Source organism: Euleptes europaea, chromosome 4, assembly GCF_029931775.1.
Source record: "Euleptes europaea isolate rEulEur1 chromosome 4, rEulEur1.hap1, whole genome shotgun sequence".
NCBI classification, from domain to species: Eukaryota; Metazoa; Chordata; class Lepidosauria; order Squamata; family Sphaerodactylidae; genus Euleptes; species Euleptes europaea.
The window spans coordinates 119,780,365-119,803,784 of NC_079315.1; the positions used below are offsets into that span (position 1 = coordinate 119,780,365).

Sequence of the window (23,420 nt, forward strand, 5' to 3'; positions counted from 1 at the left end):
GTAGGAAGGAAGCCAGTAGTTCAAATGGCATGTTATAGGGTTGCCACTGGAAAAGACAATCATGCTAGGAAATTTGAAGGCAGCAAGAAAAAAAGGAAGACCCAACAAGAGGTGAATTTACTCTATAAAGGAAGCCACGGCCATCAATTTGCAAGATCTGAGCAAGGCTGTTAAGGATAGGACATTTTGGAGGACATTGATTCATAGGGTCGCCATGAGTCTGAAGCGACTTGACGGCACTTAAAACACACACACATACACACACACAGAGTTGCCAATTCCGGGACAGGAAATTCCTGGAGATTTGGGGGTGGAGCCTGGAGAGAGCTGGGTTTGGGAAGGGGCTTCAGCAGGGTATGTCATAGGCCATTTATGCAGGGCAGTTTCCCTCACTGGGGCCCCCACCAAATGGCCATCGATTCCACCCTCCAAAGCGGAACTGATCTCTGTCACCTGGAAATCAGTTGTAACTCCAGGAGTTCTCTAGGCCCCACCTGGGGATTGGCAACCCTGTTGATCAGATGCACTGACATATTTTCAGACCCTTAAAAATAGCCACCGATGGGAAGGAACAGGGTTTCGAACAGGTTTAAACATTAGGGTTGCCAGGTCCCTCTTCGCTACCAGCGGGAGGTTTTTGGGGCGGTGCCTGAGGAGGGTGGGGTTTGGGGAGGGGAGGGACTTCAATGCCATAGAGTCCAATTGCCAAAGCGGCATTTTCCCTAGGGGAACTGATCTCTATTGGCTGGAGATCAGTAGTAATAGCAGGAGATCTCCAGCTAGGACCTGGAGGTTGGCAACCCTACTCCCCTCCCCAAACCCCGCCCTCCCCAGGCTCCATCCCCGGATCTCCAGGTGTTTTCCGACCTGGACCTGGCAGCCCTATTAGCACCTTACATCACAATAACGCCCTTTAATTCTTCCTCTTTGTGTGCGTGCCGGTGTGCGAAATTTGTGTTAATCCCCAGGACAACTTTCTCTCTCCTCCCCGCTCCCCTCCCCATTGTTCCATAAATGAACTAATAAATCAGATGTTCCGAAACCCCGGAATAGAAAGCTAGGCAGCCCGGCCGCTTGACAGGGGGTATGAATCATCCCAGCATTGGAGACGGCCTTTTGGGGCATAAAGCCCTCATCTGAGCTACTTTTTCTCTCTAGTCACATCTCGGTTAACGGTGCAGGCATCTGGCAGGACAGCTAAGAGCCCCTGGGGGACCGTGCAGGCGTCTCTCGCTCTCATCCTTTTTGCACCTCTCTCTGCTTTCTCTCTGCTCCCCTTCAAAGTCTTTTGCCTCCGCAGAATCCATTACCTCCAAACGGGATAAGTGGGGAGCGGCCAATGGCAGGCCTCGCAGCCTTGCTGGAGACAAAGAGAAAGGACTAATCGGCGCTATAACGTCCCTTTCTCAAGCGAAAGGGAGGAAGGAAACTAAATCAGCAGTGCTTGGAAGCCAGGGAGGGGAGGAGAAGGAGGGAGCAGGTGGTGGAGAGGCATGCGCGGCAGTAGCCTCTGCACGGTCTGCCGGTGCTGTGTGCCAGGGTTTTGCGGTGTCGCTAGGGTTGTCAGGTCCCTCTTTGCCACCGGCGGGAGGTTTTGGGGGTGGATCCTGAGGAGGGTGGGTGTTGGGTTTGGGGAGGGGCTTCAATACCGTAGAGTCCAATTGCCAAAACGACCATTTTCTCCAGGTGAACCAATCTTTAGCAGCTGGAGATCAGTTGTAATAGCAGGAGATCTCCAGCTAGTACCTGGAGGTTGGCAACCCTAGGTGTCGCCGGCAACTAGCAGCCAAAAAGGATGGGGCCAGTCTGAAGTATTTGGGTGCTCAACATGTTGCGCATGCGCAGAGGCTAGGGTTGCCAGCTAGGGTTGCCAAATTCTAGGTAGTAGCTATTACAACTGATCTCCAGCCAATAAAGATCAGTTCACCTAGAGAAAATGGCCACTTTGGCAATTGGACTTTATGGCATTGAAGTCCCACCCCTCCCCAAACCCCGCCCTCTTCAGGTTCTGCCCACCAAACTTGACGCCAGTGGCAAAGAGGAATCTGGAAACCCTATTGCCAACTCCAGCTTGGGAAATACCTGGAAATTTTGGGGCCTGAGGAGGGCAGGGTTTGGGTAGGGTTGCCAGCTCTGGGTTGAAAAATACTTGGAGATTTTGGGGGCAGAGCCTGAAGAAGGCATGGTTTGGAGGGGGAGGGACTTCAATGCCATAGAGTCCAGTTGCCAAAGCGGCCATTTTCTCCAAGGGATCTGATCTCTATCGGCTGGAGTTCAGTTTTAATAGCAGGAGATCTCCAGACCCTACCTTGAACCACCACCCCCTAATATGTCACTTCACACATGCCACGATAATCATAAAGCAATGCTAATGTCATTCAGATGTTCAATGAACCTGTTGCCTGTACAGCACCTCCTCACCTGGGAGCACAGGCGCCCATGTGGCCAAGCCATATTCACATTAAGGGACTGCTTGTCAGAACTCAAAAGGACAGGAGTTGGTCTGGCTACAGGGGGGAAACCACACTTCTTTATCGATGGCAGCTCATCTCAGATACTTACAAACATACATGTAGTTTGTGATGTGGTGGGAGTTCGCATAATTAATGCTGGTTGCAGAACATAGGTTTGCTGTTGTTCTTTTTTAGCTTATCGTATTCCCAGATCTTGGGATGTTCAGCCTGCTTAAACAACAATCCATCAGCCAAAGGTTACATGTTCAATTAAACATGCAACTGGACAGCCTTCCAATTATCAGCTTTGAACCTCTCCTACGGATTCCTACCTTGACCCGCTTCCCTTGACCCAACGCCGTAACAAAAACCTTCTGAACCTTTTGACCCAAATGGTGTCTTGCATTCGCCCTGGCTCTTCCCTATAGTCATCAGCCTACGTTTACGGAATTTTTATCATTCTTACCTTGAACGTTGATAGTTGCCAGTTGGCAACCCTAAAGCAATGTTTTGAGAACGTTGCTTCTTCCGACTCGACAGGGGGGGATTCTGTTGGGTAGCATTGATTTTTCTTTCCTCTATAAAGATCCAACTTTTCTCGTGGATAACGGAAATTCATACTCCTCGGGCCTGCACTGCAGCCTCCCCTGTTGTCTTATTTTTAACTTCCACTTCTCCTTCATTAGGAACCGAATCCAAACCTGCGTGAAGTCACTGGGGGAGCTGTCGGGTGAATTTAGTGCTCGAGGAGCAGAACGGTGGAATAAAGAGTTTCTTTCTCGGGCCCTCCCAAAACAGCTGTGAGATATCTGTCTTAAGATGGAAGAAACTATCATGAATTGTCCTTTTGGATATAACAGATACTCGTTCTGTGGCCAAACAGGCTGAATCAAACCCGCATCAATAGTTTTCAAACTATGGGTGAAAACGCATGGTCGCTTTATCCTCCTTTAATCCCTGTTTTAGCCAGGATCGAACGCACGTTAGGCGACACGCATGCGTTCGATCCAGGCTGAATCCTGGCTGAAACAGGGATTAAAGGAGGATAAAGCGACCGTGCGTTTTCGCCCTATGTTCCATAAGGACAGGAAAAAAAATGCTCAAAGTTTGATGGCATGTTCAATTAAACATGCAACTCAGCTGGTCACCAGTAGCGTCTTGTCAGTCATCCTCCCCATTAAGAAGAGGAAGAGTTGGTTTTTATATGCCAACTTTCTCTACCTTTTAAGGAGAGTCAAACCGGCTTACAATCTCCTTCCCTTCCTTTCCCCGCAACAGACGCCTTGTGAGGTAGGTGGGGCTGAGAGAGTTCAGAGAGAACTGCAACTAGTCCAAGGTCACCCAGCTGGCTTCATGTGAAGGAGTGGGGAAACAAACCCAGTTCTTCAGATTAGAGTTTGCTGTTCATATGGAGGAGTGGGGAATCAAACCCGGTTCACCATATGGGAGTCTGCCGTTCATGTGGAGGAGTGGGGGATCAAACCCAGTTCACCAGATTAGCCTCCGCCACTCATGTGGAGGAGTGGGGAATCAAACCCGGTTCTCCAGATCAGAGTCCAACACTCCAAACCACGGCTGTTAACCACTACACCACACTGGGACATAGTTTGCTCTTGAGCAGACACATCCACCAATGGCAGAAGAAGACCCAATTCTTTGTAAAGAAACTTCATAGTTTAAAGTTCAGAAGAAGCAGTTTGCTTCTAATGAACACATGAAGCTGCCCTATACTGAATCAAACCCTTGGTCCATCAAAGTCGGTATTGTCTACTCAGACCGGCAGTAGCTCTCCAGGGTCTCAGGCAGCAGAGGTCTTTCCCATCACCTACCTGCCTAGTCCCTTTAGATCAGTGGTTCCCAACCTTTTTTTGACCAGGGACCACTAGGACTTTTTTGTTCGGTGCAGGGACCCCAAGGTTCAAAATAAAAATTCCGAGAATTTGAAAATAAACTTTAATCATAACTGTTAGTTAAACATTAAACTTAGAATAATATTTGAATATATATTTTTATAATAGAGAACTTTTAATTGAAAATATTAATTTATTATGGGTTTATAACTTTGTTTTGCGAACCTTAATTTAGTTCTCGCGGACCCCTGGGGGTCCACGGACCCCTGGTTGGGAACCAGTGCTTTAGATGGAAATGCTGGGGATTGAACCTGGGACCTTCTGCAGGCCAAGTAGAGGCTCTACCACTGAGCCACGGCCCCTCCCCTCGATGTAAGTACGAATAGCCCTAATTCAGAGGCATTGGAGGCCTCTGAGAATTCCTTGGCAGGAACAGGACTGGCCTCCTAGTTCGTAATCCTTCGGGACCTATTTATTTTGCAATATACCGTCTTTAACTTCACAAGGCAATTGCTCTTGCGAGGGGGGGATGCTTTTCTCTCCCTTCCAACAACTATTGTTCTCCTAAAGAGAACACGATTTACCTGCTGTCTCACCGCAGCCTTTCTCCTTCTATAAAGTTTAATGTGTCGCTTGTGTTCGGGGGGTTGCGCGTTCCACAGAGCTGATGCTTCTGGGAGAAAAAAGTAGGGCAAGCGAGGGAGGGGGGTTAATGGGTGGGCAGATTTCTTTTCATGGCTTTTAATGAAATATCAATGGATGGATATTTTATTTTGCTGTGAATATGAAATTTCACCAGTGACCTGTCAAGCTCTCATTTTCAAGAAGAACTTTATTTCGCACCTCGAGACAGGCTAGGAAATTAGTTTTTTCCCCCACCGAGGTCTCTCGTTAGGGATTACAAAGTGAACATGGCACAGGGGGCAATTCTGCCTCCATTTTTATCAACCCCCCCTTCCTGGTCCCGGCCTCGGGAACACGGCGCTCGCCTGACAAAGGGGAGCGATGGATGACCGGGGAAGGAGTTACATTCGCCGGGCCTGCCTGGGTGAGAGCAATTGGGGTTTGATCAGCTCCAACTTTTCTTGGCCTGCTACAAGCCAAGCGCTTAAAAGGAGACTCGATCCTGTTCAGCTGTCTCGAAGTGGAGCGTTTGGAGTCAATGAAAATGTCCATCTACCTTATTCAGATAGACTTCGTCCACGTGACCTGAAGAGAGTTGACATACTATCTCATATGATGTTGAAATGTCCCCTACATAATATTTACCGCGATCGATGGATTACCGCTAATCTAATTAAATTTTCGACAATCCATTGATCGCGGTAAGTATTGTGTAGGGGGACATTCCAACATCATATGAAATAGCGTGTCAACTCTCTTCAGGTCACATAGTCAAGGTATATCTGAATAAGGTAGATGGACATTTTCATTAAATTATCCCAATGGCGCAGAGTGGTAAGCTGCAGTATTGCAGTCCAAGCTCTGCTCACGACCTGAGTTCGATTCCAACGGAAGTCGGTTTCAGGTATCCGGCTCAAGGTTGACTCAGCCTTCCATCCTTCCAAGGTCGGTAAAATGAGTACCCAGCTTGCTGGGGGTAAAGTGTAGATGACTGGGGAAGGCAATGGCAAACCACCCCATAAACATTGTCTAGTAAACGTCGGGATGTGACGTCACCCCATGGGTCAGGAATGACCCGGTGCTTGCACAGGGACTACCTTTAACTTTACCTTTAATTAAATTATCTGCCACCCTACCAAAAGACAAAGTAGTCCCCTCTCTGCTGGTGGATAGAGATCCAAGAACAACATTGGTGGTGGCCCAGTATCTCTCCACCATATTTTCCTTAAAGAAATAAAGGCTCCCCATTTACTGCTCCAGATCTTTGGGTCATGGGAGCTTGAAAGGAAAGTGAAGTGAAAATGTCCATCTTGGCTTGGCCACTCAGGCTGTGTTCTGATCTCCCAGTGATTTTCTGCATGGAATGCACATGCCCAACAACTCCTGACTCTGGACGGATGCCCGTCCTCCAACACACAAGTCATAGAGAGTCTGTAGCGTTCCTGAAACGGGCACAAGGGCTAATGATTCTGGTTATGATGCGCTTGTCCACCCTGCACCTCTTCTCACCTCTTCTGCACTATGCTCCGAGGCTAGAAGTAAAATCACACCAACATAGGGTTACCAACCATCAGGTACTAGCTGGAGATCTCCTGCTATTACAACTGATCTCCAGCTGATAGAGATCAGTTCATCTGGAGAAAATGGCCACGTTGGCAATTGGACTCTAGGGAATTGAAGTCCCTCCCCTCCCCAAACCCTGCCCTTCTCATGCTCTGCCCCAAAAACCTCCCCATGGTTATGAAGAGGGACCTGGCAACCCTATACCAACAACAACGTGGGGGGAACTTAACCCTATAAACAACAGAATTAAGTACCCAAAGGTCAAGAAAAAACCAACATCCAAGGCCAAAGGTTATACAATATAAAGGTTATGTCAATACAAAATATGTATATATTTATTACAGGCTAAAATCAATAAAATATATAAGGCCTTGCAATAGCATACCAAACCAACATGCTCATGTAAACATACAACACAAATAGACAAAAAAAAAATCACATTTCTGATCTGTTTTAGGCTTCCATACAAATGGGAAAATAATCTTAAATGAGGAGATGTTTTATTCCAGCCTAAAAAACAGTAGAAAGATTGTTACCAAGTAATCCAAAATAAATGCAAAAATAAAAACTACAGTCCACCTGCCTTACCTACAATATTTTTAATGTCTCTTTGTGATTTCATGTCTATTTGTGTTGTAGGTGTAGATGAGCAAGTTGGTTTGGTAGGCTATCGCAGGGCCTTCTATATGTTATTGATTTTAGCCTGTAACAAATATATACATATTTTGGATTGACATAACCTTTATATTGTATAACCTTTTGCCTTTGATGCTGATTTTCTCCTTGACCTTTGGGTACTTAATTCTTTAGAAGCGAAATCTCTCCAGCACACAAGGCAGGGCTGCTGACATTTATTTATTTATTTATTTATTTATTTATTTATTAAATTTCTAACCCTCCCCAGTCGAGGCCCTCCCCATTCACATATACATCTCATTAAAGTGATGATATCGCTTTACTCTGCTCTGGTTAGACCTCACCTAGAATACTGAGTTCAGTTTTAGGCACTGCAATTTAAGAAGGATGTAGACAAACTGGAACAGGTCCAGAGGAAGGCAACAAAGTTGGTGAGGGGTCTGGAGACCAAGTCCTATGAGGAAATATTGCCGAAGGCTTTCACGGTCAGAGTTCATTGGTTCTTGTAGGTTATCCGGGCTGTGTAACCGTGGTCTTGGAATTTTCTTTCCTGACGTTTCGCCAGCAACTGTGGCAGGCCTGCCACAGTTGCTGGCGAAACGTCAGGAAAGAAAATTCCAAGACCACGGTTACACAGCCCGGATAACCTACAAGAACCTATGAGGAAAGGTTGAAGGAGCTGTCTAGATGGAAACTCTGGTCCGACCTTCTGGGGCAACAGAAAACAGCTCCGCACCCTCCTCTATATGACAGCCCTTCAGATACTTGAAGATGGTTATCATATCCCCTCTCAGTCTTCTCCTCTCCAGGCTAAACATGCCCAGTTCCTTCAACCTTTCCTCATAGCACTTGGTCTCCCTCAACCATCTTCGTTGCCCTCCTCTGGACACGTCCCAGCTTGTCTACATCTTTCTTAAATTGCGGTGCCCAAAACTGAACACAGTACTCTAGGTGAGGTCTAACCAGAGCAGAGTAAAGCGATACCATCACTTCGCATGATCTGGACACTATACTTCTGTTGATACAGCCTTTTTAGCTACCGCATCACACTGCTGACTTGTGTTCAGTGTTTGGTCTTCTAAGACCCCAAGATCCTTTTCACATACACTACTGCTCAGACAAGTCTCCCCCATCCTATAATTATGCATTTGATTTTTCCTCCCTAAATGCAGATCTTTACATTTATCTTAGTTGAAGTGCATTTGATTAGTTTTAGTCCAATTCTCCAACCTGCCAAGGTCATCTTGTATCCTGGCTCTATCTTCTACCACATTTGCTACCCCTCCCAATTTAGTATCATCTGCAAATTTAATAAGCATTCCCTCTATTCCTTCATCAAAATCATTTATAAAGATATTGAACAACACAGGGCCCACGACAAATCCCTGAGGCACTCCACTAGTCACTCCTCTCCAAGTGGATGAGGAACCATTAACAAGCACTCTTTGGGTGCGATCTGTCAACCAGTTACAGATCCACCTAACCAGTAATAGGATCTAAACCACATTTTCCCAGTTTGTCAACACTTCCTCTTTTTCTTTTTCTTCTTCTACCATGCCACCTTCCCCATTTGAAATCGGTATCTCTATTTTCAACCAATACCCAAATCATAACTAGGTCTTCTATTCAGAATCATACAATACAACCCTATAGCTGCAAACATTGGAATGGCTTTCAAGCCAAACATCCAGAATTCCCTAATTACAACCCATTTTCTTCCTTGTTGGAAATCTGCACTCACCAAAGGCCACTTTTGCCGTTTAGCAGCGGTGCCCAAGAAAGAAACCATCAAGAGTTTTTCCACCCCTGCTTCCCTCCCCGCTCATCACCCTGCTACCTGACTTGCTTTAGACAGCCTCGGCTTCCGACATTTCTGCGGATAGGCTGAGATTGTTAGATCCGGTTCCCAAACAGTCTCTCGGTCCAGGATTAATTAAGCGAATCTTGAGATCTCATTAAGGACCGGGTCTGGCGATAATTACCAGGAAATGTATGCATTAAAAATATTCATTTGTCAATGAAGTGTAATTAAGAGCACTGTTTGGGGGGGGGGAAGGATCGATACCCGTGTCATGCGATTTGGACGGGGGCGGGAGGAGAAGAGAGAAGGATATTAAGGAAGAGTTTTGCTTCTATGTGTGAACCGAAAAGCTTACTGGAGATCGGAGAGGAACTTTCCCCCTTCCTTTCTCTGAATAACCCATGTCTAGCCTTTTGCGTCCCTGAACGGAGTCTTGCTTTCTGCCTTTTACCCTTCCTCTGTTTAGCTCAACCGTTTGTTCTGTTTCCTTGTTCTGTGCTGCATTGGTCAAGTGGGTTATAGATTTATTAGAGTGAGACAGAGTGACAGAGAGCGAGAGATTCAAAACAGATAAAAGGAAGTATTTCGTCACACAACGCATAGTTAAATTGTGGAACTCCCTGCCCCAGGATGTGGGGATGGCTGCCAACTTGGAAGGCTTGGAGAGGGGAGTGGACAGGTTCATGGAGGATCGGGCTATCCACGGCTACTAGTAAAAATGGGTACTAGTCATGATGCACACCTATTGTCTCCAGCATCAGAGGAGCATGCCTATTATCTTAGGTGCTATGAAACACAGTCGTCTTGTTTGTGGGCTTCCTAGAGGCACCTGGTTGGCCACTGTGTGAACTGACTGCTGGACTTGATGGACCTTGGTCTGATCCAGCAGGGCCTTTCTTATGTTCTTATGACAGGTCAGAGAGAGATAGAGAGAAAAGAGAGATGGGAAAGATTAATTCCTGGTGAAAACCACTTCCTCCCAAAGGGTGCTTAGTAATCCAGGGGACACGACCCTGATTATAAAACCTCTTTGTGTGGCAGGAGGGATGAATTGGCTTTCTTAGCATGCTAATCCCACACAGGTGGTCAGCTGGCTCCAAGCTCTTCCCGATCAGTGACAGTTTGCTGTCCACCAGCAATGCAAAAGCTGCACAGACGGAGTTGAATTTGAGGGTTCAAGCCCCCTGTGTGGGATTCGAACTCAGTACCAAAAGCAACAGTTTCACAGGGGCAAACAGAGAGGCCTGGATTTGAAGCTTAGATTTCCAAGCAGCATTTGGGCCATTATGGGTGCAGGTGCTAAGTCAGGTCTTGTGCACAGTGAGATACAGGAGGATAAACTGCAAATATTGATCATATCGAAAGCTGGAGGGAGAATCTGGGAAGGCTGAAGGGGTGTTGGTTTAACCCACGGTTGACCATGCGTGGTTGGAAAATTCCTAGAGATTTGGGGTTGGAGCCTGGGGACAGTGGGGTTTGGGCTTGGGGGTAGGGTTCCCAACCTCTAGGTGGTGGCTGGAGATCTCCGGCTATTACAACCGATCTCCAGGCGACATAGATCGGTTCCTCTGGAGAGTGGCTGCTTTGGAAGGTAGACTCTGTGACATTATACCCATTTATGCCACCCCTGCTCTATAGGGTCCTGTCCCAGCTCCCTGCCCTCCCCCAAAACCTGCCCTCCTCAGACTCCACCCCTAAAATCTCTAGGTATTTCCCAACCTGGAGCTGACAACCCTAGTGAAGAGGGACTTCAGTGGGGTATGATGCCATTGAGCTCACCCTCCAAAGCAGCTATGCTGTCCAGGTACAATGGGACCAAACCTGTCTGTGACATTTTTATCCCATCTGTCCAGGGATTTGGTCTTCTCCCCTGCCCCCCCCCCCAATCCTAACCCCACATTCTCTCTTCTGGGACTCAGATAGGGTTGCCAGGTCCCTCTTTGCCCCTGCAGGAAGTTTTTGGGGCGGAGCCTGAGGAGGGCGGGGTTTGGGGAGGGGAGGGACCTCAATGCCATAGAGTCCAATTGCCAAAGCGGCCGTTTTCTCCAGGGGAACTGATCTCTATCAGCTGGAAATCAGTAGTAATAAAAGGAGATCCCCAGCTAGTACCTGGAGTTCGGCAATCCTAGCCTCAGATCAGTGGAGACCAGGGCAAGGGATGCCAACTCTTAGTTGGGAAATTCCTGGAGATTTAAGGGTGGAGCCTGTGTCGGGCAGGGTTTGGGGGAGGGGAGGGAGCTGGGACAGGACACTGTAGAGCAAGGGTGGCATAAATACCACTTGGTCAGGCTGGGCCATGCCTCGCCAGCCCAGATCGAGAGTGGGGGGGCTGCCGCAGATGGTTCGCGAGCGGGATAAGAGCTCTCAATGGTCCGAATCGGGCCCACGGGCCTCATGTTTGACACCCCTGCTGCAGAGTCTGCACCCGAAAGCTGCAATGATTTCACAGGGAACTGATCTCTGTATTCTGGAGATCCATCGTAGTTCTGGAAGAACTCCAGGCTTCACCTAGAGGCTGGCAGCGTGGTGTAGTGGTTAAGAGCGGTGGTTTGGAGCGGTGGACTCTGATCTGGAGAGCCGGGTTTGATTCCCCCACTCCTCCCCATGAGTGGCGGAGGCTAATCTGGTGAACTGGATTTGTTTCCCCACTCCTACACATGAAGCCAGCTGGGTGGCCTTGAGCTAGTCACACTCTCTCAGCCCCACCTAACTCACAGGGTGTCTGTTGTGGGGAGGGGAAGGGAAGGTGATTGTAAGCCGGCTTGAGTCTCCCTTAAGTGGTAGAGAAAGTCGGCATATAAAAACCAACTCTTCTTCTTCTACTTCTTGTCCCTTCTCACAGATGCCAAACAAGCTCTTCCCCTCCTTCTACCTTATTTTTTCCTTTCCCTTCCTGCAGGGGGCCTCGTCGAGCCTGGTGGTCAAGTTTGCAGATACGGATAAGGAGCGCACCATGAGGCGCATGCAGCAAATGGCTGGGCAGATGGGCATGTTCAACCCCATGGCGATCCAGTTTGGAGCGTACGGCGCATATGCACAGGCAGTAAGTGTAGACGCGGCTCGGGGAGGGCAGGAGGGGGTTGGTCGGCTTGTTCATAGCACACACACAACAAGAGTTTGAGCTCCTGAGCATCTCCAAAGCAAGGGGGGAGCTGTGACCCATACCTATGATCACTGAGCCTTTCTGGGCATGGCCCATTGTGGGGAAATCCATGTTTGAAAGTGTCTTGGAGCTCCAATCCTTAGAACGCAAATGCCCTTTTTTCCGGATCAAGTAGACCCCCTAGCCCCCATTGTTTTAGCATCTCACAAAATAATACTGCATGCAAAAAAATATATTACCCCCTGGATACAATAGCTAATGACACTTTCTGAGAAGTGGATGCTGCGTTATCTGTTGTCAAGTAGAAGGGAAAGCATGTGAGTTGTGGCGACTTCTCTCTTGATAGTGTCAAGAAAAAAATGATTTTCATTCCCCCCTTTTTTTAAATGTGACATGGTAGGTTAATAGCCAATGGCTGTTAAATCTAGGGAAAGGAATTGAAGTCCCTCTCCTCCCCAAACCCCACCTACTTCAGACTCCCCCCCCCAAAAAAAATCTCCAGGTATTTCCCAACTTGGAGCTGGCACCCCTACTGCTGGGTGACCTTGGGCTTGTCACAGTTCCCTCTGAACTCTCTCAGCCCCACCTGCCTCACAAGGTGTCTGTTGTGGGGAGAGGAAGGGAAAGCAATTGCAAGCCAGTTTGAGTCTCCTTTAAAAGGTAGAGGAAATCGGGGTATGAAAACCAGCTCTTCTTCTTCATCGATGAAAGAAAGTTTGGTGGGCCGACCCGCCTTTGGGAGCATCAGGTTTCTCTCGATGACAGACTCACGTTCCAGCGTCTGGCCTCGGCAGGCCCGAGACGTGCCGGGAGCCCTTTTCCTCAATCAGAGCAGTTATCTGTGTCATTCCCTATCTGTCTCCATCTCTCGATTGTACAAAACGAAAAGGACCGAAGCGATGCTGCCTCGCTGGGTCCCCCCCAGGTCCCCATTTAATCCACACCGGACCACCGGCTGAAAGATACGGAGATGACTGGCACCTCAGAAAGACCAGCGAGAGATGGAGAGATAGGCAAAGGAACAGAGAGGCAAGGAGAGAGGGAGGAAGTGCCAACAAACTGTTTACACCAAGTTGAAGACAGAACTGAAGGCCCTCGGGTCTTTGACGCTGCTCAGATGTCATGTTCTACCGAGGCAGGAGCTAGCGGGTCACATCCAATGTCACATAAAGCAACTATTTTTATCATATCACAAAACTTTTTTTAAAGTATTGGCCAGCTGAGGAGGGGCTTTTAAATTTCTCTCTTCCTCCCTTTGCAATACTACATAGGCCATTTATTCATGGAAGGTTTTGCATTGGATTTGTCACTCTATAGATGCACATTTTCCCCATCTGAATTCTCAAAACTCTGCATGGCGGCTTATTGTTGAGTTTTGAGAATATGGATGGGGGAAAAGTGCATCTAAAGCGTGGCAAATCCAATGCAAAACCTTCCATGAATAAATGGCCATAGTTTTGTTTGCTGAAAAACCCTCTGTCCATGCTGAACATTCACCAGCTGTTCTCTCTCGATATATATTTGTTTGTTAGTTTTTGCCGTCAAGTCACAGCTGACTTAGGGCAACCCCCTAGGGTTCTCAAGGCAAGAGACGTTCAGAGGTGGTTTGTCTTTGCCTGCCTCCGCCTCTCAACCCTGGTTTCCTTGGAGGTCTCCCATCCAAATACGGGCCAGGGGTCGAGGCTGAGAGTGTGTGACTGGCCCGAGGTCACCCGCCAAGTTTCCATGGCAGAGGGGGGATTTGAACCTGGGTTTCCCAGATCCTAGTCCGACACCTTAACCACCACACTACTCAACAAATATTTCCAAATATCTGTTAGTGATATTTGGCATGTTATGGCTTCACTATTTAATGTCTGGCAGAGCTATATTCAAGTCCAGTCGCACCTAAGAGACCCACAGAATTTTTGGGGTATTTGATGAAGGGGAGGGGCTGTGGCTCAGGGGTAGAGCCTCTGCTTGGCATGCAGAAGGTCCAAGGTTCAATCCCAGGCATCTCCAGTTAAAGGGACCAGGCAAGTAGGTGATGTGAAAGACCCCTGCCCGAGACCCTGGAGAGCCGCTGCCGGTCTGAGTAGACAATACTGACTTTGATGGACCGAGGGTCTGGTTCAGTAGAAGGCAGCTTCATGTGTTCATGCGTGTTCATGTGAAGGGAGGGTTGACTCTCAAAAGCTCACACTCTGTAAAATCCCATTGGTCTCTACAGTGTTACTGGACTCAAATGTAGCTCTTCCATGACAGTCCAACACAGCTACTTTCCTGAGCCTAATATTTGGCAGTATTTGATATCTGACAGTATTTAGGAATGAGGAACTTCAACTGAACATGAAGGGACAAAATCCAACATGTTCATATCTATATTTATTTCTTTACCTGCCCTCCCTATTTAAATAAAAAGCAAGCCTGAAGAGCCAGTGTGGTGTGGTTGTTAACGGTTTCTTAGTAGACTCTTGAAGACTTGGGTTCCAATCCCCTCTCAGATAGGAAGAGGGGGAACCCTCAGGCCCATCACTCTCTCTAAGCCTCACCTCAAGGAAGTATTTCCTCACACAACACATAGTTGAATTGTGGAACTCCCTGCCCCAGGATGTGGGGATGGCTGCCAACTTGGGAGGCTTTAAGAGGGGTGTGGACATGTTCATGGAGGAGAGGGCTACCCATGGCTACTAGTCCAAATGGATACTAGTCATGATGCATACCTATTCGCTCCAGGATCAGAGGAGCATGCCTATTCTATGAGGCACTGTGGAACACAGGCAGGATGGTGCTGCTGCAGTCGTCTTGCTTGGGGGCTTCCTAGAGGCACCTGGTTGGCCACTGTGTGAACAGACTGCTGGACTTGATGGGCCTTGGTCTGATCCAGTGGGGCTTTTCTTATACCTTGGAAGGCTTTAAGAGGGGAGTGGACATGTTCATGGAGGATAGGGCTATCCATGGCTACTAGTCAAAATGAATACTTGTCATGATGCATACCTTTTCTCTCTAGTATCAGAGGAGCATGATATCTTAGGTGCTATGGAACAGGCAGGAGAATGCTGCTGCAGTTGTCTTGCTTGGGGGCTTCCTAGAGGCACCTGGTTGGCCACTGTGTGAACAGACTGCTGGACTCGATGGGCCTTGGTCTGATCCAGCAGGGCCTTTCTTATGTTTTTAACTCAGGTAGTTTCAGTAGAAGAGCTAGATTGGAATCCAGTAGCACGTTAGAGATCAATGAGATTTCTGGGGTATGAGTTTTCGAGAGTCAAAGATATCTGACGAAGGGAGCTTTGACTCTTGAAAGCTTATACCCCCCAAAATCTGGTCGGTCTCTAAGATGCTACTAGCTGTTGTACCTCACCAAGTTGTTTTGAGGATAAAATGAGCCGAGGGGCTCTTTGCATCCCGCTCTGAGCTCCCTAAAGAAGAGAAGGATAAAAATGTGTTCAACTGATAGATTATTTTGTAATAAAAAATGGAGCACTGGGTTGAAGGGAACCAAATCCTGTCCCCTCCACTCCCCTGCACTCCCTTATGTTTCAGCAATTCATTGTTGGAAACATTTTCCCCCCAGAGCAAGCTTGATTCTGGAAATGAAGTGGGTGGAAGAAAAATGCTTAAAGTCTACAGGCGGAGAAAAATGAGCAGAGTTTTATCTCCCCCCACCTGCACACTCTGTTAAAAATAGGCACAGACCCTGCCAGCTTGGCACATGAATAAATACATCTTTATTCCCCTCTCCCCTGACCATGTCTAGTTTGTTCCTGGTTTGACTGTGGTTTTATATGTGTGCATGTAAAGTGACACAGAGGGATCTTTCACACATGCTGAATAATGCACTTTCAATCTGCTTTCAACGCACTTTAACGAACGTTTGCAAGTGGATTTTGCCCTTTCACACAGCAAAATCCAGCTGCAAAGTGTACTGAAAGTGGATTGAAAGTGCATTATTCAGCATGTGTGAAAGCGCCCCAAGTCACAGCTGGCATTGGCGACCCTGTAGGGTTTTCAAGGCAAGAGGTGTACAGAGGTGGTTTGCCATTGCCTGCCTCTTCGTTGCAACCTTGGACTTCTTTGGTGGTCTCCCATCCAAGTATGAACCCAAGTTGACCCTGCTTGGCTTCCAAGATCTACGTGATCAGGCTGGCTAGCGTGGTGTAGTGGTTAAGAGTGGTGGTTTGGAGTGGTGGACTCTGATCTGGAGAACCGGGTTTGATTCCCCCCTCCTCCACATGAGCGGCGGAGGCTAATCTGGTGAACCAGGTTGGTTTCCCCACTCCTCCATGTGAAGCCAGCTGGGAGACCTTGGGCTAGTCACAGCTCTCTTGGAGCTCTCCCAGCCCCACCTACCACACAGGGTGTCTGTTGTGGGGAGGGGAATGGAAGGTGATAGTAAGCCGGTTTGATTCTTGCTTAAGTGGTGGAGAAAGTCGGCATATAAAAACCAACTATTCTTCTGCCTCTTCTAGTCTGGGCCATCCATGTCATGGTAGAGGGGGTTTGCCATTGCCTGCCTCTTTGTAGCAACCCTGGACTTCCCCGGTGGCTTCCCATCCAAGTACTAACCAGGGCTCACCCTGCTTCGCTTCAGAGATCTGATGACATTGGTAGGGTTGCCAGCTTCGAGTTAGGAAATACCTGGAGGTTTGGGGGAATGGAGCCTGAGGAGAGCAGGATTTGGGGAGGGGAGGGACTTCAATGGGGTATAATACCATAGTGTTCACCTTCTGAAGTGGCCATTTTCTCCAGGGGAACTGATCTCTGTCACCTGGAGATCAGCCATCTGGAGGTTGGCAACCCCATGCCCACAGGCACCATGGCACCCACCGATATGGTTCTTGGTGCTCGCTTGCCTCTTCCCGAGATCATCTCCTGATCAAAGCAAAGAGCCCATCCTGTAGTTCCCTCTCATCTTTGGAACATAGGGTTGCCAACCGCCAGGTACTAGCTGGAGATCTCCTGCTATTACGAGTGATCTCCAGCCGACAAAGATCAGTTCAACCTGGAGAAAGTGGCCGCTTTGGCAATTGGACTCTATGGCATTGAAGTCCCTCTCCTCCCCAAACCGCGCTCTCCTCAGGCTCCACCCCAAAAAACCTCCTGCCAGTGGCGAAGAGGGACCTGGCAACCCTACCTTGGGCCCGTCACAAACTCTCCTCTTGGACTACTTCACAGGGTTGTTGTTGTGAGAAGACTGATGTTCTAAGCCACTTTGTGTCCCAACTCCGGGAGAAAAGCAGGATATAAATAAATAGATTCACAAAGTCTTTTCAGACTCTCCCCCCCCCTCACCGCCACTTTTCTTCTTCACTATTTTATCATCAACCTGCCCTGAGCCGAGGGAAACTTTTCCTGCTCTTGGCGTATAGAAAGTGCAGAGAATGCCGAAGGGTAGAATTGGAACCGCACCACCAGTCCTTCGGACGGAAATAGCCGGGGTGGGATAACTTCTTTAACACTTACGAATCGTTTGAAATCACGTCCCAGTTGTGAATCGAGCTGGCAATTGGGATGGCGTCGGGGCGATAGCCGGGAACGGCCTGGCGGAGAGCCAGCCCAGGAAGAAATTGCCTCGTTCCCCCAGAACAAAGGGGTTGTGTTTCCCCCAGCGGTTTCCCCTCTTGAGCAAAATGTGCAATTACTTCACGTAGCCATCAATGGAAGTGGTTCGGCTCCGGGGAGCCCCCGAGCCAGGGGGGAAAGTCACAGCTTGGAAAGGGTTCGTTACAGCATGTGTGAACAGTGCGGTGGGGAGGGGGGTTGCCAACCTCTACAAATCCTCTCTGGATGCTCTCCAGGTAGTCCAGCTGCTGCCTTCCTTCTTATCGGCCTGGGGTCCCAGATCGGATGGGGAGGGGATGTGTAGGGTTGCCAACCCCCAGGTACTCCCTGGAGATCTCCTGCTATTACAACCGATCTCCAGCCGATAGAGATCAGTTCCCCTGGAGAAAATGGCCGCTTTGGCAATTGGACTCTATGGCAATGAAGTCCCTCCCCTCCCCAAACCTTGCCTTCCTCAGGCTCCGCCCCAAAAACCTCCCGCCGGTGGCAAAGAGGGATCTGGCAACCGTAGGGATGTGGCTGCAACAGCTGCTGTATGTTGGGCCGAGAAGGAGGCATCGGTCCATCAAGGCCAGTATTGTCTACTCAGACTGGCAGCAGCTCTCTAGGGTCTCAGGCAGAGGTCTTTCACATCACCTCCTGCCTGGTCCTTTTAGCTGGCGATGCCGGGGATTGAACCTGGGACCTTCTGCGTGCAAAACAGAGGCTCTTCCACTGAACCACAGCCCCTCTCCAACAGGCACATGGAGCTGCCTTCTGCTGAACCAGACCTTTGGTCTATCAAGGTCAGTATTGTCTACCCAGACTGGCAGCAGCTCTCCAGGGTGTCAGGTGGAGGTTTTTCACACCACCCACTGCCTGGTCCTTTTAACTGCTGATGCCAGGGATTGAACCTACCACTCCCACTCCATCCCCAAATTTCCAGGCGTTTCCCAACCTAGATCTGGCTACCCCATCCCCCATCCCCCGCCGGTGACCAGGAGGGACCTGGCAACCCTACAGAGGTACAACAAGAATCACCAAAATGTGGGGAAGGACACTGCAGATTTCTCTTAAATAACGAAGGAAGGGCATGCTCCATCTCGGAAGGGAAGAGGGCACCCTGGTCCCCCCCTGTCAGGCGGGGAGATGCCAGGATGTGACCCAGTGCTTATTTTTAATGGCCCCGTGTCAAAATGAGCTGCTGCTCAGAGAGGTTTTACAGGAGAGAGCCGTGACCCTTACAGAAAACCCAATCACCTCCCATAAATCTTCCCGGAGATAAATTCTAAAGGCGGCTTCCTTCATGTATAATTCTTCTCTGGTTGCCAGGGTCATAGGGTCTTCCTGTCCCAAGGTGTTCAACACACACAGATGGGATAACTGGAAATTTCATATGTCTTTTACCCAGACTCCTGCGCTTGGCAGCCTCTGTGAAACCACTCAGGAGGCCGCAGCCTCAAAAGGGACTTCTGCGAGCCGGTGCCGTCACAAGACACCCTGCCCGGGCAGGAACAGTCTCTGGGGCTTCCCGCTGCCCTCAGTTCTTGCCAAAAGGATTCTCATATATAGAGAATTTATCCCACATCTTTCCTGTGCAAAAACAGGGGTTTTTTTTGTTTCTGTTGTTGCTTTTTTGGCATCAAGTCACAACGGGCGTAAGGTGACCCCGTAGGGTTTTCAAGCCAAGTGTCATTCAGAGGCGGTTGGCCATTGGCCATTGCCATTCAGAGGCGGTTGGCCATTGCCTGCCTCTGTGTCATGACCCTGGTATTCCGCGGAGGTCTCCCATCCAAACGCTTGCCCGGGTTGACCCTGCTTAGCTTCCGAGATCTGACTAGATCAGTAGGCTTGCCAGGTCCCCCCTCTCCTCCAGCGGGAGGTTTTTGGGGCGGAGGTGAGGTGAGATCGCTCGTGCTGCCGCGCCAGCGCCATCGCCATCGCACCTGCCAATCTACCTGGTTGCCCGTCGACCAGCTGAGGGTCAGCGGACAATGCGTGCCCATGCACCTGCCCGTGGCGCCACATTACTTCCTGTTTACACCCGGAAGTGCCGCATCGCAAGGGGCCTTTACCACTCAAACTGGGAGTATGAGTGGTCAACGGCCCCTTGCGATGCGGCGCTTCCGGGTGTAAACAGAAAGTAATGTGGCGCCACGGGCAGGTGCACGGGCACGCATTGTCCGCTGACCCTCAGCTGGTCGACGGGCAACCAGGTAGATTGGCAGGGGGTTGCCTGCCACCACCTGGCACTTGGCAACCCAATAGATCAGGCTAGCCTGGGCTATCCAGGATATAGGTCCCCCTCCCCTGTACAGTGAGATGTAGTTGTATTTTGCGTTAATTTATTTCTATCCGGTTTTTATCCCGTCTGGACTCAAAATGGCTTCTAGAACATCTTTCTTCCTCCTGCATTTTCTCACAATGGCAACCCTCTCTGCATGAGAAGAGCACGCTCTACCACATTGCGGGGTTGCCAACCTCCAGGCGGTGGCAGAAGATCTCCTGCTATTACAACTGATCTCCAGCTGATAGAGAAAATGGCCGCTTTGGCAATTGGACTCTATGGCATTGAAGTCCCTCCCCAAACCCCGTCCTCCTCAGGCTCTGCCCCAAAAACCTCCTTCTGGTGGCGAAGAAGGACCTGGCAACTGTACCACTGTGCCACAGCCCTTAAGGTTGCCAACCTTCAGGTGGGGCCTGGAGATCCCCAGTATTTTAGTTGACCTCCAGCCTACAGAGATCAGTTCCCCCTGGAGAAAATGGCAGCTTTGGAGGAAGGACTCTGTGGCATTATATTCTGCTGAGGTCCCCTCCTCACATCCTCCCCTCCCCAGCCTTTACCATCAAATCTCCAGGAATTTCCTGATCTAGAATTGGCACCCCTATTACCACCCCACTCGTAGGGTTGCCAAGTGCCCGGTGGTGGCGGGTAAAATCCCACCAATCCACCGGGCTGCCTGCCGACCAGCTGAGGGCTGGCAGGCAACACGGGCACATGCGCCCGTGCAACATGCCTACGTCTCTTTTGGGTTGACCCGGAAGTGACAAGGGCGCTCTAGCAACCTCCGCAGAAACTCTATGAAAATCATCGAGTTTGGGCAGAGATTGCTAGAGTGTCCATGGGTTTACCTGGAAGCGATGTAGGCATGTCACGTGGGACACACTCACGCATCGCACCAGGCACGCTGGTGTGTTGCATGCCACAGCGACGCTGCTTAAAAGTTCCACCGATGGAGCTACGGGACCTGCTAAGCCTACCCACTCCCCTTACCAGCCGGTTCACGCTGCCAGCTTTGTGGCATTGTGCCGCTCCAGATCTCTTAAAAAGAAGTTCCTCTTTCCCCACCCTGCCACCTTACCCTCCCTCCTTTCATTGGGGTACTTTACAAAAATCGCCGGCTGGTCGAGTAATCTGGAGAACGAATCCCAGGGTGGCGAAAACGGATGGATGCACTCTGTGAAGAGGGCAGCCGCTGTTGTGCAGCGCTAGAAAAGGACTTCTAATCACTCCATCAGTAATTACAAAGAAGAGTAAATCGCTAATTAAAATGTGGAAGTGTCTCGGCACTGCACGCGGTAAGAAAAGGGTAATTAACAATCTAACAGGAAGCCGCCACCTTGACACCCAGATGATGGGAGCAGAGATACAGGAAATTGTAGCGAGGTCCGGCTATTTTCCCCCACTTTTGTTTCAGCTGGATCTGAGGACTGAGTAGGATTGCCAGCCTCCAGGTACTAGCTGGAGATCTCCCGCTATTACAACTGATCTCCAGCCGATAGAGATCAGTTTGCCTGGAGAAAAATGGCTGCTTTGGCAATTGGACTGTACGGCATTGAAATCCCTCCCCTCCCCAAACCCTGCCCTCGTCAGCCCACCCCCCAAAAAAATCTCCCACCGGTGGTGAAGAGGGATCTGGTAACCCTATGGTGAGGGCAAAAGAAACTGCCCTCCAGAAGGACGGCCCTTTGGATGCAGTGTTGGAAAAAACTGCTGTGAAATAGGAGGCGAGGGGATCAACTTTGGGCACTGCCAAAATTCACTGTCGTGAAAAGCGCACCAGCTCGCGTGCCTTTTTAGCCAGACTCTTGAGCTCCTTGCCTCGTCTATTTCCGATAAGCCGTCATTAGGAATGATCCTATCCGTTTCACATGGAGGATGTTTCTGTGGAAGGCATGCACAGGAACAAACGTACATGGGGGGTAGCGGCTGGCGTTCGCCGCACAGGACAGAGCATGGGAAACAAGCAGGGTTCCCTTACTAGGTAACAACCTGGGCTCCTAACTGGGTAAATCCCAGCAGTCACCACATGGGGGCAGAGTAAAGAGGAATTCTATTGAATTGAAGGAAGGCCAGCTGAGGAGCCGTCCTGCCGAATGTAAAATCAGTTTGTTTGTTTGTTTGTTTGTTTGTTTGTTTGTGGGGGAGTACAGAGAACATCAGAATTGTAGGGACAGCCCTGGCGTAAGAGATCTACAGACCACTGAGTTGAGCATAATGATCCAGCACTGAACAGTGCCAGGATCTCCTAGTAGGGTTACCGGGTCCCTCTTCGCTACTGAGGAGGGCGGGTGTTGGGGAGGGGAGGGACTTCAACGCCATAGAGCCCAATTGCCAAAGCAGCCATTTTCTCCAGGTGAACGGATCTCTGTTTGCTGGAGATCCGTTGTAATAGCAGGAGGTCTCCAGCGAGTACCTGGAGGTTGGCCAACCTATCTCCTAGACCTCCGGTTTGTCATCAATGAGATGTTTGGGCTGGATGCATTGGAAGACATCTGTTTCGCCTCCCCGTATTACAGCCCAAGGAACTCAGTGTGTGGCAGACATCCTGATTCAAGCTCAGGGTAACTCCGTGAATTAGACACAGCTGAGAGAGAGCAGCTTGCCAACAGGCAACCATTGAAGTCGATAGCCTGATGAACAGGATCAGAAAATCATAGAGTTGGAAGGGACCACCTGGGTCATCCAATCCAACCCCCTGTACAATGCTGAAAATTCACAACTACCTCCCCCACACACACCCAGTGACCCCTGCTCCATGCCCAGAAGATGGCCAAGGTGCCCTCCCAGAGGAGGGCAGGGTTTGGGGAGGGGAGGAACTCCAATGCTATAGAGTCTAGGGCTGTTGATTTGGTAAAAACCAAACGAGAAAAAAGCCGAAAAAATGCCATTTTGGCTTTTTCAGTTCAGTTTTTACCGAACTCAAAAAAAAGGCAGGAAAAGGGTAAACCGAAATAGCCAATTCTTGAATAAGCCTAAACTATTCAGTTTATTCAGGATTCGGCCATATCCCGCCGGGCAGGGAGAGCTTTCTTAAAATCCATGCTGCCAAAGCTGGCAGCATGGATCTTAAGGAGACCCCACCCCACCCCCCGCCTGCCTTCCCAGGACTCCCGAGAAGGCTGACAGGGGGTGCTTAAAATAGATCCACGCTGCCAAGCCCGGCAAGGGGGGGCTTCGTTTAGGGATCTCTTTAAGCCCCCCCCCCCGCCTGCCTCCCCGGGAGTACTGGGGAGCTGGGGGGGGGGCTTAGTTCAGATCCACACTGCCAGGCTTGGCAGTGCGGATCTGTGCTGAATTTTTTCGGTATTATTCAGGTCCGGGTTTATTGACCCGAATATTTTCAGAAAATCTGGGTTTTCTGGATTTCCCAGAAATTTTCTGGTTCAATAAACCCGAACCCGAAAAATACCAGGGGTGGGGGGATCAACAGCCCTAATAGAGTCCAATTGCCAAAGTGGCCATTTTCTCCAGGGGAACTGATCAGCTGGAGATCAGTTGTAATAGCAGGAGATCTCCAGCTAGTACCTGGAGGGTGGCAACCCTACTCTGAACTCTCAGCCCCACCTACCTCACAAGGTGCCATTTG

General features: G+C 49.4%; 1 protein-coding gene across 1 annotated transcript in view; it reads left to right on the forward strand.

Moving 5' to 3' along the window:
* Positions 1 to 23,420, forward strand: part of CELF4 (CUGBP Elav-like family member 4) — a 748,518-nt gene that overhangs the window by 659,801 nt on the left and 65,297 nt on the right. Inside the window, exon 6 of the mRNA XM_056848895.1 lies at positions 11,827 to 11,970. Within this exon, the coding sequence (XP_056704873.1) occupies positions 11,827 to 11,970 (144 nt within the window). The remainder of the gene's footprint in view (positions 1 to 11,826; positions 11,971 to 23,420) is intronic.